We start from the raw sequence: 18,995 nt of genomic DNA, 5'->3' as shown, positions 1-18,995 counted from the left end.
TACGCCAGATGCAAGAGAAGTGCCGTGAGCAGAACAAGGAGCTCCACATGGTCCTTGTAGACCTGACTAAGGCCTTCGACACGGTGAACCGCCGTGGTCTGTGGAAGATCCTCCTAAAGTTCGGCTGCCCAGAGAGCCTAATCCAGCTGATTGCGTCATTCCACGATAGCATGCAGGCGAGAGTACAGGAAAATACTGACATGTGAGATCCGTTCCCTGTGGTAAATGGAGTGAAGCCGGGCTGTGTCCTGGCTCCCACACTGTTCCCCATTCTCTTCTCTGCCATGCTGATTGACGCCTTCCAAGACTGTGACCGGGGCATCTACATTCAGTTTCGCACAGATGGCAAACTTTTCAACTTGCGGCGACTCCACGCCAGGTCCAGGGTGTTTGAGGCACTGTTGAGAGAGTTCCTCTTCGCTGACGACTGCATGCTTGCTGCACACACCCATGAGGACATGCAGTTCATTATGGATAGGTTCTCAACCTCCTGCAGGCATTTTGGACTCACCACCAGCCTCAGCAAGACCAATGTACCAACCAGCTAGCTCACAAAGCACCAGCGCCTCCCCCACACCTGCAATCAAGATCGATGACACAGACATCAAGTCAGTCGACAAGTTTTGCTACCTGGGCATCAACCTATGCAGCAATGGAGCCCTTGATGCAGAAGTGACGCTGCGCATCACCAAGGCCAGCTCCGCCTTTGGCAGATTCAACAACAGGCTGTGGAACAACAAAGGCATCAGGCTCAGCACCAAAATCAAAACCCACAGAGCTGTTGTGCTGACCACCCTGTTCTACTACTGTGAAACATGGACGACGTATCGCCGTCACATTCAACAACTTGAGCAGTTTCACCAGAGATGCCTATGAAAGATCCTTGGCATAAAGTGGCAAGACAGGGTCTCCAACCTCCAGGTCCTAGAGAGGAGCGGCCTGCCCAGCATCGAAAGCCTGCTGATCCAGTGCCAACTACGCTGGACAGGACACGTTGTCCACATGACAGCAGGATCCCGTAGATACTTTTGTATGGCCAGCTGAAGGAAGGCCACCGCGAACTTGGAAGACCCTGCGAGCGCTTCAAGGACACCTTGAAGACAAACCTCAAAGGCTGTGAGATAGACATCACTTCCTGGGAAACTGATGCCCATGACCGCTCTCACTGGAGGATGCTGTGCTCTAGTGACATAAAGACGTTTGAAAACCATAGAACACTGGCCATTAAGGAGAAGCGTGAGCGAAGGAAGCAGGGCTCAACTTCTGGAGACGTTTTCCCTTGCAACACCTGTGGGAAGTGCTGCACATCTAGAATCGGCCTCTTCTCCCATATGAGAACACACACCAACAGATAAGCCTGCCTGCCTACTCATCCGTCAGTCCGACGGGAGACTCCATCATCAACATAAAAGAAAATAAAAGTGTCATTTAGCAGAACAAAATTTGTCCATTAAAAATGAAGGATAAATGTCACTTCAATTTGTTCAGTGGAAAAACATGTTGCAATTATATAAATCAAACGAAAGAGAAAAGAAAGAAAGAAAATTCATTACTATATGTTTGTTTTGTTGTCATTTGTTGTTTTTGTTTTGTTTTGTTTTTTGTCCTTGATTATGAAGGGGTCTTGATACATGATGACTGAAATGAACAGAGTTCGCAGGTCCAGTCGATCTGGAGTTTTGCGGAATCTCCTGGGACGTTCAGCCAAGACAGGAGTGGGTCTCTGGAAAACTGCAGCACTCTTTGAAGATGTGCCTATGTCTGGAGTTTCTGGAGATGTTGCAGGTCGGCTCCCAGAAGCATTTCCTTCACCTTTTTGAAAGCTTGGTCCTGCTGAATTCCCCATCTGAAAACAACACCTTTGCGAAGAAGATAGTTCAGTGCAGATAACACTGTATGTAGACAACCGAGGCAAAAACTTCCCATAGAAGTTAATGAGACCAAGGCATGACTTAACTCAGTTCCCATAGAAGTTAATGAGACCAAGGCATGACTTCAACTCAGTTCCCATAGAAGTTAATGAGACCAAGGCATGACTTAACTCAGTTCCCATAGAAGTTAATGAGACCAAGGCATGACTTAACTCAGTTCCCATAGAAGTTAATGAGACCGAGGAATGACTTCAACTCAGTTGCGTTTTGGGGAGTCTGAATATCCTGAACAGCCTTCACTTTCTCAGGTGTGGGCTGGACTCCGGCGTTGATCCGGTGACCTAAGTATGTGACTTCTGGTAGCATGAATTCACATTTCTCCTTCTTTAACCGGAAACCTTCAGCTTCAAGTCTGCGAAATACTTCCCGCAGGTGGAGAGTGTGGTCTTTATCGGTGCCGCTAGTGACCAGGATATCATCTTGAAACACTGCAACCTGTGGAATGTCCTGCAGCAAGCAGTCCATAGTTCGCTGGAAGATGGCTGGTGCAGCTGAGACTCCAAAGGGCAAACGTGTGTATCTGAAAAGGCCCTTCTGTGTATTGATGGCAGTCAATTCTTTGGATTGTTCCGCCAGTGGTAACTGTTGGTATGCGTGTTTCAAATCAAGTTTGGTGAAAGATTTCCCTCCAGCAACTTTGTTGAACAGGTCTTCAACACTAGGCAAGGGGTACACATCTGCCTTTGCTACAGTATTCACCGTTACTTTGTAGTCACCACGCAAACGCACAGTTCCATCAGGTTTTAGAACTGGGACCACTGGTGCTGCCCAAGAGTGTTTCACTGGTTCAGTAATGCCTTGGTCTTCAAGCCTCTGAATCTCAGCCTCAACCTTGCCCCTGAGTGCATAAGGCACCGTTCTGGCTTTGTATAATTTTGGTTTGCAGTTGTGTTCAATGTGAAGTGTGACTGGACATGATTTAACATAACCCAATTCATCCTTGAACTGGTTGGGAAACTGGTCACACTCTGACATCCCAGATGGTGGTTTCATGGTTACTTGGTTCACCAGAGTTGCTGCTTCCATGTCCAATCCCCGGATCCAGTTTCTGCCCAGTGGATTTGGACCACCACCACTGGCACAATAAGACGTAGCATTACAGAGTTGCCTTGATGGGAAACTTGGACTTCAGCTTTTCCACGCACCGGAATCTGTTGTCCATTATATGTTCTCAGTTTTGTGTCACATCTAGCCAATGAAATGTCCCTACCCCATGTATCGTCAAAACCTCTATCATTGATGAGGGTGACTGAGGCTCCAGTGTCAATTTCAAAGACCACAGGTTTGCCTTCCACCTGTATAGTGACTGTATATGGCTATTTCCTCTCTTATCAGTGAACATCACCACTTCTATCTCCTCGTGATCTTCTGAAATGAACTTCTGGGCAGACGATACAGTTTTGTTTCCTGAACGACAGACAGCTGCTAAGTGTCCAACTTTCTTGCAGTGATTACAAGTGTAGTTCTTGAAAGGACAGCTTGCAGCAAAAGGTGCCTTACCACAGCAGTAACACTAGGTGGTCTGGGTTTGCTCATTACTGGCTTTGCCAGGTGTTTTTCAGACTGACGTTTTTCTTTGGACTGTGTTCACAACGGGTGCAGATGGTAGTTCAGCAGAGCACTCTAGGTGGAGAGCTGCACAGTGGCTTGCAGCTGTTTCCATAGCATGGGCGATTTCCACTGCCTTCGAAAAGGTGAGATCTTTTTCAGATAACAGCTTCTTCTGAGTTGTGGCGTCAAAAAGGCCACATACAACTCTATCTCTCAGTGCATCTTGCAAAAACTCTCCAAAGTCACATGTGAATGCTTATCGTCTCAGTTCTGCTGCAAAGTCGTTCACAGTATCCAGCTCATTCTGCTTTCTGTTGTGAAATTTGAACCTTTCGCCTTTGATAAGTGGTTTGGGTGACACATGTGCCTTGAGGACAGCAATGAGGTCGTCATAATTATTTGTTGTTGGTGTGTCAGGTGAGCACAGTGAACGAAGCAGTGAATAATAATTGGCACCAATAACTGACAAGAATACACTCTTCTGTTTATCTTAGCAATGTCGTTTGCTTCAAAGTATAAGGTAGGGCGTTCAATGTAACAATCAAAATTTTCAACAGCAGGATTGAACTCATCAAATTTATTTGTGTGTGCTATTCTGAATTGTAGATTACACTCTAGCAAAGTTTCTGACTGGAGAAAAAAAACAACACAACAACTTCTAATGTGACAGTGGAAAAAGAATTTGCAGATTTGTTGACTGATACAAAATGGCGCCACCCTCTCTTTCTAGCATGAAGCAAAGAAGTACATATTTCTCCAAGAACTGTTTATCTTGTGAGAACTATTACATGGAAAGCAAACAGAAATGTATTTTGGTACTTCTCTACATGAGTCCTTTCGGAATTCTCGTCGCCAATGTGATGTTTCAGCCTCAAATGAACACACTGATCACAGTACGTTATCATTTATTCCCGCCAAGCGACTCTCGTGACCTCTCGTAAGTCATCAAGGAGAAATAACCCAACAGATTCCTTCTTCACAGTCACGGAAGGCATTTGTCAGCACAGCAGTGAATACCATACTGAACAGAGTCAGGGCGTGAAAGCAGCCTTGTTTGACGCCGTTTGTCACTGGGAAGGCCTCTGATTCGTCTCCTTCATCCAGAACTTTCACCGTTATGCCATCGTGTACCTGACGGACAATTGCAATGAACTTGCTGGGACAGCAAAACTTCTCCTTGACCTTCACCAGGACTTCTCTGCTGACTGTATCAAAAACCTTGGTCAGATTGACAAAGGCCAAGAGGTCGCTGTACTGCTCCTGGCATTTTCCCTGGAGTTGGCACGCAACAAAAATCATATCCGCAGTCCCACGTTCAGCACAGAAGCCACACTGGCTTTCTGGGAGGAGGCCTTGCTCAAGATGTTGGAGAAGACAGATGAGCAGGACACGGGCCAGAATCTTCCCAGCGATAGACAAGAAGGAGACGCCTCGGTGGTTGTCGCAAGACTGACGGGTGCCTTTCCCTTGTAGATGTGGACTATGCTGGCATCTTTCAGCTGTTGCGGGATCTGCTCCTCGTTCCACGTGGACTGGAAGAGTTCAGTCAGCTTTTGCATCATGGAAGGGCCTCCTGCTTTGCATACCTCAGCAGGGATTGCATCAGATCCTGGCGCTTTAATAATATAATGAACTTACATGGTGCAAACTCCCCATAGATGGGCTCTAAGCACCTCACATGAAACAGTACATATCTATTAGTGCATAATACAACACAAGACCACATGAAGACAAAGAAGTGGAAAACAAGATCAGTATCCAAAAAATACAATACTACAAATTGCAGATATGTGAATAATTGCAGGAAAAAGGCACAACACACACACACACACACACACACACACACACACACACACACACACACACACACACACACACACACACATGCGTTTAAACACCACCCACAAGCACACACACCACAGGAATACTACAATGGAGGGGGTCACAAGGGAAACGCAGAATGTGGGATAAGACAGAGAAATATGCTTCGTCACATCCAAAAGCCATTTTGAACAGGTGGAATTTCAGTTTACTTTTGAAAGAGGACAGAGTTGGTGAGTGCAGGAGATCCAGAGGAAGAGAATTCCAAACAGAAGGCGCTTGATGCTGAAAAACCCTTTGACCACATGTCTTTGAAGAGACTTTGGGAATTCCAGAGCTTTCCTCCAGAAGACCTGAGAGAACAGGGTGGAGTGTAAACATGGACAGAAGATAAGTAAGGTGGGAAGGAACCTCCGAAGTGACAATAAGCCAATTTTGTACTGAATTGAGTACTGGATGGGCAACTAATCAAACTGACACAAGAGAGGGGTAATATGATATGATCGTTTTTTGACTTTTTGAGAACGACTCTGGCAGCATTGTTCAAGATCACCTGGAGGCATGATATCAGAGCAGAGGGCAAACCAGCAAGTAGTGAATTGCAGTAATCAATGCGACTGAGAGTCAAGGAACAGACAAGCTGAGAGGATGCTTCAATTGTCAGGTATGTTCGAATGGTACGGATTTTTGTCAATTGCAAGTTTGCAGTTTGCTCACATTACTGACATGGTCATGCACTGACAGATCTGAATCAAAATATGCACCCAGGTTTCTGACAGAAGTTTGAAAGCTGACAACAGCACAGCAGACAGTCAAGGTACGGTCCGAAACATGACGAAGCACAGACCTAGAGCTTACAAGCATGGCTTCTGTCTTGACGTCATTGAGTCTGAGCTTGTTGGTCAGCATCCATTTCTTCACCGTAACAATGCACATGTCTACGTCTTTGTGAAGGATAGCAAAAGAACATGGGGAAGAAGTTTTTGTGAGTTGGGTGTCATCTGCAAACTTGTGAAAATCACATTGATGTTCACTGATGATGTCGGACAGGGGATGAGTGTACAGACTGAATAGCACTGGACCAAGAACAGATCCTTGGGGAACACCATATCGAACAGGAAGAGGTCTTGATTCAGAAAGAGAACTTGAGATGAACACTCTTTAAGTGCGATTGGAAAGAGATAAGATTTGAATCAAGTGAGGGCTGTGCCAGAGATTCCAAAAGTGTAATGAAGACGGTCGAGAAGAATATTCTGATCTATTGTGTCAAAAGCTGCCGAGAGGTCGAGCAGACATACAATTGAGACTTCTTTTTTGTCTGCAAAGGACAATAATGTCTTCGACATAGTATAAGAGGGCTATCTCAGTACTGTGATTCTGTCTATATGCTGATTGAAACACCTCAAGGTCATTGGGTGACAAATGACCAAGGAGTTGACTTAATGCTACTCTTTTGAGTAATTTTGATAAAAAGGGTAAATTTGAAATAGGTCTGTAGTTTTTCAGGTTTTGTTTATCAAGACCTGGTTTCTTGAGTAAAGGTATAACTAGGAAGTTTTTAAAATCTTCAGGAAAGGAGCCTGTTGACAGAGAGATGTTGACAATATTTGTGATAACTGGACGAGGCCCATTTGAGCACAGTTTAAACAGATCTGCAGGCAGAGGACCCAGACCACATTTCATGGGGTACAGATTAAACAAATCATAGATTGTGTTCTCAGAGACACATTCAATGCAGTCAAGGGGACGCCACTGGAAGCATCAGAGTGAACATCAGGAACTGAATCGTTGGAGTCCAGTTCACTGTGAATGTTGGCAATTTGCTGATCAAAGAATTCACAGAATTTATCAGGAAGATCAGAAGGGGAGATTGTTGAAGGGAGAACAGGGTGCTTACAATTACCAAAAAGTTGACAAGTGGCCTGAAAAAGAATCTTTGTGGATTTACATTCAGACAAGCGAGCACGGAAATGCTCACTTTTGTCATTGTCTTGGAGTGATTTAAGAAGGGAGCATTACTGGGTGAATGCTTGGCGGTGAACGGTGAGATGAATGGATCGCCACCTTCTCTCTGACTGTCTAAGCTTCTGTTTGGCAGCTTTGATATCTGCCGTTATCCAAGGCTGAGGGACGGTCAGTTACACATCCAGTACGCACAGGTGCATGGCTGTCAGGTATGTGACGTACAGCCTGACTGAAATTACCCAGAAGGTTGGGGTCAGAACAGACGTGGTTCAAGAAGGAAGCTGGTTTATGACATCTTCACAGAAAAAGCCAGTGTCGATCTTCTTCAAGTTTCAAGACTTGATGTAATGCTTTTGACGTGCAGGTTTGTGAACTGAAAGACTAAAGAAAATGGCTTTGTGGTCGAAGAGAGCCAAGTCTGTGACAAAAACAGACTGGAGAGGGTTATCATTTTCTCTTAGAAATAAATCAAGTGTCTGTCCATGTTTATGAGTGGGTTCGTCAATGACATGGATGAGATTATGACCACAGAAAAGATGGCGATGCTGTTTAGATCCACTGTGGAAAGAGAGTTCAAAATGCACAAAAAGTCACCAACAAGAATGAGAGTGCAGGATTTAGAAACATAAGAACTAAGAAGATCGAAAGATTCAGGAAAGAAAGTGTGATCTGAAAGTTTGTTCATCCTACTTGGTGGTGGTCGATACAAACAAATGAAACAGATGGAAACATTCGTGAACACCAAGTGAATTTCTGCGGCTTCAAAAGATAGATAAGATAATTTCTTAAAGGATAAATACTGTTCTAAATGTTTAGCAAACGTAAAGACTATTCCACCACCGCGGCGTCTGATCCGAGAAAAAGACAGTCTTGTGAGTGGTGGAGTGAGGTCGGCTATCACAGCATCATCTTCGTTTTCCTGAAGCCAGGGTTCTGTTATAAAAGCAATGTCAATGTTCTCATCACGTATAACGTCTCTTATCTCCACAGTGTTTGTTTTGCAAGACTGGGCATTGAAACAAGCAATGTTCAACAGACTGAAATATCTTTGGATGTGAGAGGAACATTTCATAAATTGCTGTAGTCACAGAACAGTATGTCTGAGAGTCTTGGTCGAGAAAGTATGACAGGAATACGGCGACCGTGCTTCCGTCTGCCTCCTCTGAAAGCTCACTTCTTCTTGGGGCGAGCAAACGATCTGGTACCAAGAGACCATGTTCTGCCAGCTGGACGACGACATCTTGGGAAGGGGGATAAGTGTGGTTGTCATCCAGAAGCTCGGTCCTTGTGTACTGGCGTGGAGAGCACTGTGTACCGTTGTCTGGTGTGTCGAAGGTACTCCAATTTGGCTGGTTGGCACGGAAGGCTGAAGCTGAGTGGGAGGTCACCTCAGCAAAGCACGGTGTCGACTGGCACGTGCGCCATGCACATGTAACTGTGACAGGAACACACTGCGCGAACTGGAAAGACTGACGAACTATATCAGACGATAAAGAAAAAATGTTTGTCAGTCTGAAATTCAGCAGGAACAGATGGAACAAAATCCACGAAAATGACGGCCACACCTTGGTGAAAACGAAGACAGGAACGGACAGAATAGATGAGACAGGCATCCAACAAAAAAGCCAAAGTGTAGCAGAGCAGCCACCCCAAGCCTGTTTGGCGATGGTGAATACAACTCGCTTTGCCACAAGAGAGTTGCTTCACTGCCTTCCTGACTTCAACTTCTGTGGGAAGTGTGTCGAGGTCCTCGTTTATCTCTGCCTGGGGCAGGCAAGCAATGGCCTCGTCTTTGATGTCGGCAGGATGGTTGAGAACATTGTTGAAGTGCTCAGCCCACCGCTTCAGAATCTGCTTCTCTCTGTCAACATCTGTGTCCCATCTGCGTTGAGGAGGGGTGAGGACCTGGAGGACTGGGGTCCGTATACAGCCTTATTCGCATCGTAGAAGCGCTTTGTGTCGTGGCTGTCTGCCTAGCCCTGGATTTCATCTGCCTTCTTGCTTAACCAGTTGTCCTGCATCTCTTCTGCACCTTTCTTTTTGCATTAGCAAGGGCATCTTCCTTCGTTTGTGACGTGGGGTCGCTATGATACGCTCTGAAAAGTTGATTTTTCTCTATCAGTGCCTGTATTTCTTCATCATTCTCATCGAACCAGTCTTGGTTTCTTTGGGTTGCTGGTCCGAGATGTTCGAGGGCAGTAGTGTACACAGCATCTCTGAAGGCCATCCACTGTTCCTCAACACTGTCCCCTCTTCCTGTGGTGTGTCTGGCAGACTGCCTTCAAGGTCGTTGGCGAGTTCTTTTGCAACTTTGCTGCTTTTCAGCTTGGAGACATCCAGCCTCTTTGCAGTCTTCTGACCATGGGGTCTTCTCATGGGCAGAATGTGAGGCTAGAACTTGGACACAATGAGGTGGTGGTCAGTCCAGCGGTTGACACCACACATGACTCTCGTCACTCTGACATCCAGCCTGTCCCTCTTCCTGGTGATGACGTAGTCTATAAGATGCCAGTACCTCGAGCGAGGGTTCACACGTGACGTCTTCTTACGGGTGGGTAGACGGAACAGGGGTTGGTGATGACAAGGTCATGTGTGGCACATGTCTTGAGGGGCAGAAGGCCGTTTCTGTTACACTTGCCAGTGCCGTGTCTTCCAATGATCCCTTCCCAGGTTTGGTAGTCTGTCCCTACTCCGGCATTGAAGTTCCCGAGAACAGTGAGCTTCTCTGACTGTGGGACTGCTGAAATGAGGGCGTCGAGTTCTTCAAAAAACTTGTCTTTAATGTCATCTGGGTTGGTCAATGTGGGAGCGTAGGCACTAATCAGTGTTACACTCTTGTTTGAGACTGGGACCTGAAGTGTTATCAGGTGGTTGTTGATACCCTCTGGAAGCTCGGTAAGTTTATGGGCCAGGTGAGATTTGATGGCAAATTCCACACCTGCTTCTCGTCGTTCAGCGCTGCTGCGACCACTCCAGAAGAACGTGTATCCACCACCACGTTCTGTAAGCTGGCCCTTGTCTGCTAGGCTCATGTCGCTGAGAGCTGCTATGTCCACATTGTAGCGAGCTAGCTCTTTGGCAACCAGTGCAGTTCTTATCTCTGGTCTGTCTGCCTTGTTGTTGTCCAGCAGAGTTCTCACGTTCCATACTCCAAGGTTGAGCACCCTCACTTTCTTCTTCGTTTTTGTTTGTCGACCGCCATGAGGGATCACCACCAGCCGTGGTAACCTGGCCAGGGAGAAGTGAAGCAGGTCATGTTTGAGGCAAGTTTTTTTAGCCCCTTCCTCCGTGGAGGTGAGCAGAGCGATCCTAAAGAGGGCTGCTCAGACACCCAGGGGGCTGCCGAACTCCACTGCTGCTCCAGTCCAGTAGAGAGCGACCCTGAGCCCTGGGCCGCCTGTGTGCAGGGTTGTGACTACAGCTTCCAGTGTATCCGCCCCTGCTGCTTCACCACTCCTCCATCGCCACAGGACTTGTAAGTGTCATTTGAAGTCATGACTTGCGTTTGACTTGGATTAAAATGAGGGAGAGTTGCGCAGGTCGTTAGCCTCACTCTCTTGTCACGGCCTATCTGGACCCAGTGGCAAGACATAACTGGAGATAGGTCAGGATGCAGTGGATGGCCAGCAGTGTTCTGCATGTGTCTCACTGCGCCCTTTTAGCGCTCCACGGACGATTCGCTTTTCTGCCCGTTGAACCAACGACGGTTTCTTCCGCGCAGTCCGCCGAATCCAGGCTTCACACTCTCGTAGACACGCCCTGAACGTTGTGAGTCCACGGCACTTCTTGTGGCGTGCTCGCAAATCTCCCTACCCATTGTTGGCATCCTCATCCACCATTGCAGCCGTTGGGAGATGTCTCTTCTTCTGCCTGCTCCGCCATTGAGATGAATTCTGTGTATTTGACCCATATGTGGGGACTGGTTCGCGGGCAACAGGGCGTATCCACACACATGGCCCACCGGTGTGTGGGATCAGATGTCCGACAAATTGGAATTCTTTAAACATTTCAGTGACAGAAGTTCTGTTAGGAATCATGGATTCCAAAAAACAACGACATGCTGCATTTAAGCATTATGACAACATGATCTTACTGGCTTAGGTATTTTCAAGTCCGGAACACCAATTAATATAAGGGCAATTTTTACAGAGAACTAGAGCGAGAAGGATGATCTAACCTTTCCTTTATTCATTTTACTAAGATGTACACAAACATGCCACACTATTTTGATTTCGACACACGCGCGCACGCACACACGCGCACACACACACATCCCCGTGCACATAGGCATACGCGCGCACACACAGTCGAGCACACACTCAGAGACAGAGAGAGAGAGGCACACGCTCAAAGAGAGAGAGAGAGAGAGAGGCACACACTCAAAGAGAGAGGCACACAAAACAATGTACACTGGAGCAAAACTCCCACTCTTTTGTGAGTACTGATAAAACAGAAAAACAAACAAAAAACAAACAACAACAACAAAAAAACACCGCAAAGAATTGGACGCCAGTGAGAGAAGAAAAAAGAGTTCAAATTGTTTCTTTCAATTCGACCTATCAAACGATGAAAAAGGGGAGATGGTGGGAGGAGTGAGTGGTGGAGGGAAAAGGAAATCGTTGTCTGGAATTTTCTGCTCAGCTGATGATGACGTTAGTTGTCAGTAAACGCAGCTCACGCCTCGATCAAATGTTCAGTTCAGAGAGAATCGATCAAGACTGTTCACTGTGTGCACCAGTGTGAATCATTCACTTAGGTTGTACCCGCAGGTTACTGGTAAGTGTTGAAAATACAATGTGACACTCCCAGCCCGATTTTTGTTTTGTTTTTTCGATTTTTTTTTTTTCAATAAGAATTAATGTTGAATTTTTTCAAGGAAAAAAAATAAGACACTGAAACTGGTGTTTGTGTGTCATAACATATCTTTGTCCAATACTTCCCGACGTTTCAACCAGCTTCGCGGCATTATTGTTTAAGTACAGTCTCTGTACATAAATATTTGTCTTTTAACCATTCTGGTGTCAATAAATAGTATGGTTTCCCTTTTGTCTTTTAACCATTCTGGTGTCAATAAATAGTATGGTTTCCGTTTTGTCTTTTAACCATTCTGGTGTCAATAAAGAGTCTGGTATCCTTTTTTTCAAAAAAGGGAAAAAAGAGAACAAACAAAAATTAAATGGAGAGATATTAAAGAAAAGGACAAAGATCAGCACATTGCTGATCTGAGAAAGATACAAAATGAACGGGACATTTCATAACATGTCCAATAGATGAGTACAGGTATCACTCAAATACAAGATACAAAATGAACGGGGCATTTCATAACATGTCCAATAGATGAGTACAGGTATCACACAAATACACATAATTTTTATGAACAACCATCTGGTTGTTCCTCTTGTTCGGTTTTGGCATTGATCATAATATAAGTACAGATCCATACCCTTGACTATTTCGGCGTGACGTTGTGTCCTTGGGAAAGGCATTTTACTCCGATTTTCCTCTCTCACCAGGTGTGAATGGATACCTGACAGGTTGGAGAAGTTAAAATCCTCCCCTTCACTCTACCCAGATGTGAATGGATACCTGACAGGTTGGGGAAGATAAAATCCTCCCCTTCACTCTACCCAGGTGTGAATGGATACCTGACAGGTTGGGGAAGATAAAATCCTCCCCTTCACTCTACCCAGGTGTGAATGGATACCTGACTGGTTGGGGAAGATAAAATCCTCCCCTTCACTCTACCCAGGTGTGAATGGATACCTGACAGGTTGGGGAAGATAAAATCCTCCCCTTCACTCTGCCCAGGTGTGAATGGATACCTGACAGGTTGGGGAAGATAAAATCCTCCCCTTCACTCTACCCAGGTGTGAATGGATACCTGACAGGTTGGGGAAGATAAAATCCTCCCCTTCACTCTGCCCAGGTGTGAATGGATACCTGACTGGTTGGAGAAGTTAAAATCCTCCCCTTCACTCTGCCCAGGTGTGAATGGATACCTGACTGGATGAAGAAGTTAAAATCCTCCCCTTCACTCTACCCAGGTGTGAATGGATACCTGACTGGTTGGAGAAGTTAAAATCCTCCCCTTCCTCTGTTTCAGCCTTCCTGAAGTCAATCTGGGGAAGACACAACACTACGGCAAAACGGGGCCTCGAACCCTGGTCATTGGTCAACACTGGATCAGGAGTCAACACTTCACCAACACTACCACAGCACCTTCTAGAATGAAAACTAAAGTTCAATAAAAGGGGTGGGGGAGGGGGGGGGGACAATTTTTAACAACTCCTAAAGGGTGCTGACCATCTCTCCAGAACACACACAAAGAACACTGTTGTTGCTTCTTGCTTTGTTTTTGTTTTTTGTTTGTATTTTACGTCCGTCATTGTTTTTCCTAGAGATAGGCATTGATGGAGACCACTGAGTTGTGCTGTGAACGGTGATTAATACAGCGTCGAGTGTGGTTTGACCGGCCGATAATTCTGGCAATGGTAGTTCCTCCCACACCGTGTACAGGTGAAGTCTGACGATGGTCTGTCTGTCTGGCTTTGGGTCTTTGTCCCGCCTCTTTGCCTTGGAGCTCGGGGCAAGTATCTCAACAAACTTGGAGAGGACTTTCTGCACCGTCTGCCCCCAAAACGATCGTTCTTAGAATTCCCATGCGGATGTTCACGGCCTCACCTCTGGTACAGACATCTTTACAGACTGTTGGGGTCTGCCTGCGGGATGTCGTCCCTGTCTCCGTCAAGGAGATCCTTGTGGATACCCTCATGGCGCTGTGTGACCCAGCCAGCATTTCTGACAGCACTGTTTCTGATCCTTACTGTTGATGTCTGCACTGATCTCTGCACATGCAAACATCTTTGACACATTGGTGGTGTGTACAAGTCTGCATCGTGTCAGAGACAAGCACGCTGTCATTCCACATGGAGGTTCGTTACCAGTCACTGGGCGGCTGTAATGACTGCCATTCTGATGTCTTGATACCTCGTCTCTCCATCACAGACTCAAAAACAATACTCACAAAAGTTTCGGAATATGTTCATGCAGATACTGTATACACCTGTATTTGATCTGTGATGGTGTGAGGTGTTTGATACATATAATGCGTGCTAAGTAATAATAATAATAATAATAATAATTCATAACTTTTCAATGGTGCGATATCCAGTATTAATGCTGATCAAAGCGCCTTACATCCTCGAGCCAGAGATAAACGTAACATAAAACATTACAACAGCTCAATCCAATGCGTTCACAGAATGTATAAAAAAAGCATGATCCACCAAACAATAAAAATATCAAGTAGATATACTTAGATTAAAAAGAAATACATTCCTGAAAAACACACATTTTTTAGACACGCACACACATGCTCGCACACTGACACACACACACACACACACATGCACGCGCGCGCACCCGCCCAGACACATTAAATATATCAAATGCACTAAAACAGGATTACGTGAGTATAATTATCTCTAGCATAAAACTCCAAGTGGAAAATTGAAAGCCTTATCATCTGTTTGCTGTTTGTGTGTTCGTTGTCATGTTTCCAAGCTGATGTATTGAAACAATACATCCTATCTCAAGAGTCTAGCCAGCGTTTATTACACGCAACCACAATAATCCTAGAAGCATTCCATAAACACACACACACACACACACACACACACACACACACACACACACACACACCTATCAAAATATTAATTGCTGCACACCTCAATTACGGAATCTAACTCAAGAGACAAAAGAAGACAACCATTTCTGACTACACACATGGATACCTAACAGAGGGACACCATTCAATGCTGACAGTACCTAACCCGCCATCATGACAACGATCCAAATCCACTCCACACGTTGGTAAAAACACCATTTCTTTCGACTCCACTCCACACGTTGGTAAAAACATCATTTCTTTCGACTCCACTCCACACGTTGGTAAAAACACCATTTCTTTCGACTCCACTCAACACGTTGGTAAAAACACCATTTCTTTCGACTCCACTCCACACCATGGTAAAAACACCATTTCTTTCGACTCCACTCAACACGTTGGTAAAAACACCATTTCTTTCGACTCCACTCCACACGTTGGTAAAAACATCATTTCTTTCGACTCCACTCCACACGTTGGTAAAAACATCATTTCTTTCGACTCCACTCCACACGTTGGTAAAAACATCATTTCTTTCGACTCCACTCCACTCGTTGGTAAAAACACCATTTCTTTCGACTCCACTCCACACGTTGGTAAAAACATCATTTCTTTCGACTCCACTCCACACGTTGGTAAAAACATCATTTCTTTCGACTCCACTCCACACGTTGGTAAAAACACCATTTCTTTCGACTCCACTCCACACGTTGGTAAAAACATCATTTCTTTCGACTCCACTCCACACGTTGGTAAAAACACCATTTCTTTCGACTCCACTCCACACGTTGGTAAAAACATCATTTCTTTCGACTCCACTCCACACGTTGGTAAAAACATCATTTCTTTCGACTCCACTCCACACGTTGGTAAAAACATTATTTCTTTCGACTCCACTCCACTCGTTGGTAAAAACATCATTTCTTTCGACTCCACTCCACTCGTTGGTTAAAACATTATTTCTTTCGACTCCACTCCACACCATGGTAAAAACATCATTTCTTTCGACTCCACTCAACGCGTTGGTAAAAACATCATTTCTTTCAACTCCACTCCACACGTTGGTAAAAACACCATTTCTTTCGACGATGTAATAGTTCAATCCCATGACCAACTTAAGTTGAAATTTAATTGCACATTTAATTAGCATGTTTTTTATACTTATAGAAAAGGAGTTTTAGATACCTGATGAATGAATAGATTAGTTTCTGCAAACCAGCCGTGTTACAATGAAGTTTGCAACTGCACAAAAATGATATGCCTTTCTCTGGCCATGTCAGCTGTTCTCTGCCTGAGTGTGAGCTACTTCTGAACTGGAGCCATCGGGTCTCCCAGAGCTGAGTCATGTGTGAACAGTGAGGCAGGTCTCCCAGAACTGAGTCATGTGTGAACAGTGGGATAGGTCTCCCAGAACTGAGTCATGTGTGAACAATGAGATAGGTCTCCCAGAACTGAGTCATGTGTGAACAGTGGGATAGGTCTCCCAGAACTGAGTCATGTGTGAACAGTGAGGCAGGTCTCCCAGAGCTGAGTCATGTGTGAACAGTGAGGCAAGTCTCCCAGAACTGAGTCATGTGTGAACAATGAGATAGGTCTCCCAGAGCTGAGTCATGTGTGAACAGTGGGATAGGTCTCCCAGAGCTGAGTCATGTGTGAACAGTGAGGCAGGTCTCCCAGAGCTGAGTCATGTGTGAACAGTGAGGCAGGTCTCCCAGAGCTGAGTCATGTGTGAACAGTGAGGCAGGTCTCCCAGAACTGAGTCATGTGTGAACAGTGGGATAGGTCTCCCAGAGCTGAGTCATGTGTGAACAGTGGGATAGGTCTCACAGTGCTGAGTCATGTGTGAACAGTGAGGCAGGTCTCCCATAGCTGAGTCATGTGTGAACAGTGAGGCAGGTCTCCCAGAACTGAGTCATGTGTGAACAGTGGGATAGGTCTCCCAGAGCTGAGTCATGTGTGAACAGTGAGGCAGGTCTCCCAGAACTGAGTCATGTGTGAACAGTGGGATAGGTCTCCCAGAGCTGAGTCATGTGTGAACAGCGGGATAGGTCTCCCAGAACTGAGTCATGTGTGAACAGTGGGATAGGTCTCCCAGAGCTGAGTCATGTGTGAACAGCGGGATAGGTCTCCCAGAGCTGAGTCATGTGTGCACAGTGAGGCAGGTCTCCAAGAACTAAGTCCTCAACAAGGTGATGCAGGTCTTCCAGATCTGAGTCATGTGTGAACAGTGATGCAGGTCTCCCAGTTGTGAGTCATGTGTGCACAGTGATGCAGGTCTCCCAGTTGTGAGTCATGTGTGAACAGTGATGCAGGTCTCCCAGTTGTGAGTCATGTGTGCACAGTGAGGCAGGTCTCCCAGTTGTGAGTCATGTGTGAACAGTGAGGCAGGTCTCCCAGTTGTGAGTCATGTGTGCACAGTGAGGCAGGTCTCCAAGAACTGAGTCTTCAACAAGGTGAGGCAGGTTTCCCAGAGCTGAGTCATGTGTGTACAGTGAGGCAGGTCTCCAAGAGCCGTCCTCAACACAGTGAGGCTCCAGTCACTGCAGACGGTAGCACGGCATCAGACTCTGCCTGTAGCAGTGTTGGACAGACTGTCACTCTCGAAAAGGCCTGTCAAGCCACAAATGACGCCATGACAGAAACATCACCAAGAGTACAAACTCCAGAGTCTTCCAAGACTCAAGGATGCCTCCCTAAACTAAACCACTTGTGTTGTCTGAATCCACATACAGTATGAGCACACATTATTCAGCAAGCGAAGAAACACTTCAGAAGTGCAGACTAAATGTTTTGGATGGAAAACACAATGCCGAAAAGTAGTTTGGATTAAAATGTCTTCTTCAGCCGAAACCAACACCTTGATAAATAAAACTACGAAAATTTTACTGTGAAAAGTTTGTCACACAGTACACTGAAAAGAATAAGTCAACACGGGAGATGGATCTTGAACACAGTTCAGGTCAAAACATCGTCTGACCCGCCCTGTCATCAACAGCAAAGCAGTGTGACCCACTCTGTCATCAACAGCAAAACAGTGTGACCCGCCCTGTCATCAACAGCAAAGCAGTGTGACCCGCCCTGTCATCAACAGCAAAGCAGTGTGACCCGCCCTGTCATCAACAGCAAAGCAGTGTGACCCGCCCTGTCGTCAACAGCAAAGCAGTGTGACCCACTCTGTCATCAACAGCAAAGCAGTGTGACCCGCCCTGTCGTCAACAGCAAAGCAGTGTGACCCGACGACAGCAAAGCAGTGTGACCCGCCCTGTCATCAACAGCAAAGCAGTGTGACCCGACGACAGCAAAGCAGTGTGACCCGCCCTGTCATCAACAGCAAAACAGTGTGACCCGCCCTGTCATCAACAGCAAAGCAGTGTGACCCGCCCTGTCATCAACAGCAAAGCAGTGTGACCCACACTGTCATCAACAGCAAAACAGTGTGACCCGCCCTGTCATCAACAGCAAAGCAGTGTGACCCACTCTGTCATCAACAGCAAAGCAGTGTGACCCACTCTGTCATCAACAGCAAAGCAGTGTGACCCACTCTGTCATCAACAGCAAAGCAGTGTGACCCGCCCTGTCATCAACAGCAAAGCAGTGTGACCCGCCCTGTCATCAACAGCAAAGCAGTCTGACCCACCCTGTCATCAACAGCAAAGCAGTCTGACCCACCCTGTCATCAACAGCAAAGCAGTCTGACCCACCCTGTCATCAACAGCAAAGCAGTCTGACCCACTCTGTCATCAACAGCAAACCAGTGTGACCCGCCCTGTCATCAACAGCAAAGCAGTGTGACCCGACGACAGCAAAGCAGTGTGACCCGCCCTGTCATCAACAGCAAAGCAGTGTGACCCGCCCTGTCGTCAACAGCAAAGCAGTGTGACCCGCCCTGTCGTCAACAGCAAAGCAGTGTGACCCACACTGTCATCAACAGCAAAGCAGTGTGACCCGCCCTGTCGTCAACAGCAAACCAGTGTGACCCGCCCTGTCGTCAACAGCAAAGCAGTGTGACCCGCCCTGTCATCAACAGCAAAGCAGTGTGACCCGCCCTGTCGTCAACAGCA

The 18,995-nt window shown here is 46.2% G+C and overlaps 1 protein-coding gene across 1 annotated transcript in view; it reads right to left on the bottom strand.

Annotated features, from left to right (window-relative positions):
* Positions 1–13,966: 13,966 nt before the first annotated feature.
* The window catches only part of LOC143293111 (uncharacterized), a 6,879-nt gene continuing 1,850 nt past the window's right edge, over positions 13,967–18,995 (bottom strand). The window contains exons 2-4 of the mRNA XM_076604018.1: positions 18,728–18,820; positions 18,136–18,252; positions 13,967–14,113 (exon numbers count right to left, since the gene is read on the bottom strand). Coding sequence (XP_076460133.1) covers positions 13,967–14,113; positions 18,136–18,252; positions 18,728–18,820 — 357 coding nt within the window. The remainder of the gene's footprint in view (positions 14,114–18,135; positions 18,253–18,727; positions 18,821–18,995) is intronic.

Source organism: Babylonia areolata, chromosome 18, assembly GCF_041734735.1.
Source record: "Babylonia areolata isolate BAREFJ2019XMU chromosome 18, ASM4173473v1, whole genome shotgun sequence".
NCBI lineage: Eukaryota > Metazoa > Mollusca > Gastropoda > Neogastropoda > Buccinidae > Babylonia > Babylonia areolata.
This window is presented reverse-complemented; position numbering and strand designations above follow the sequence as displayed.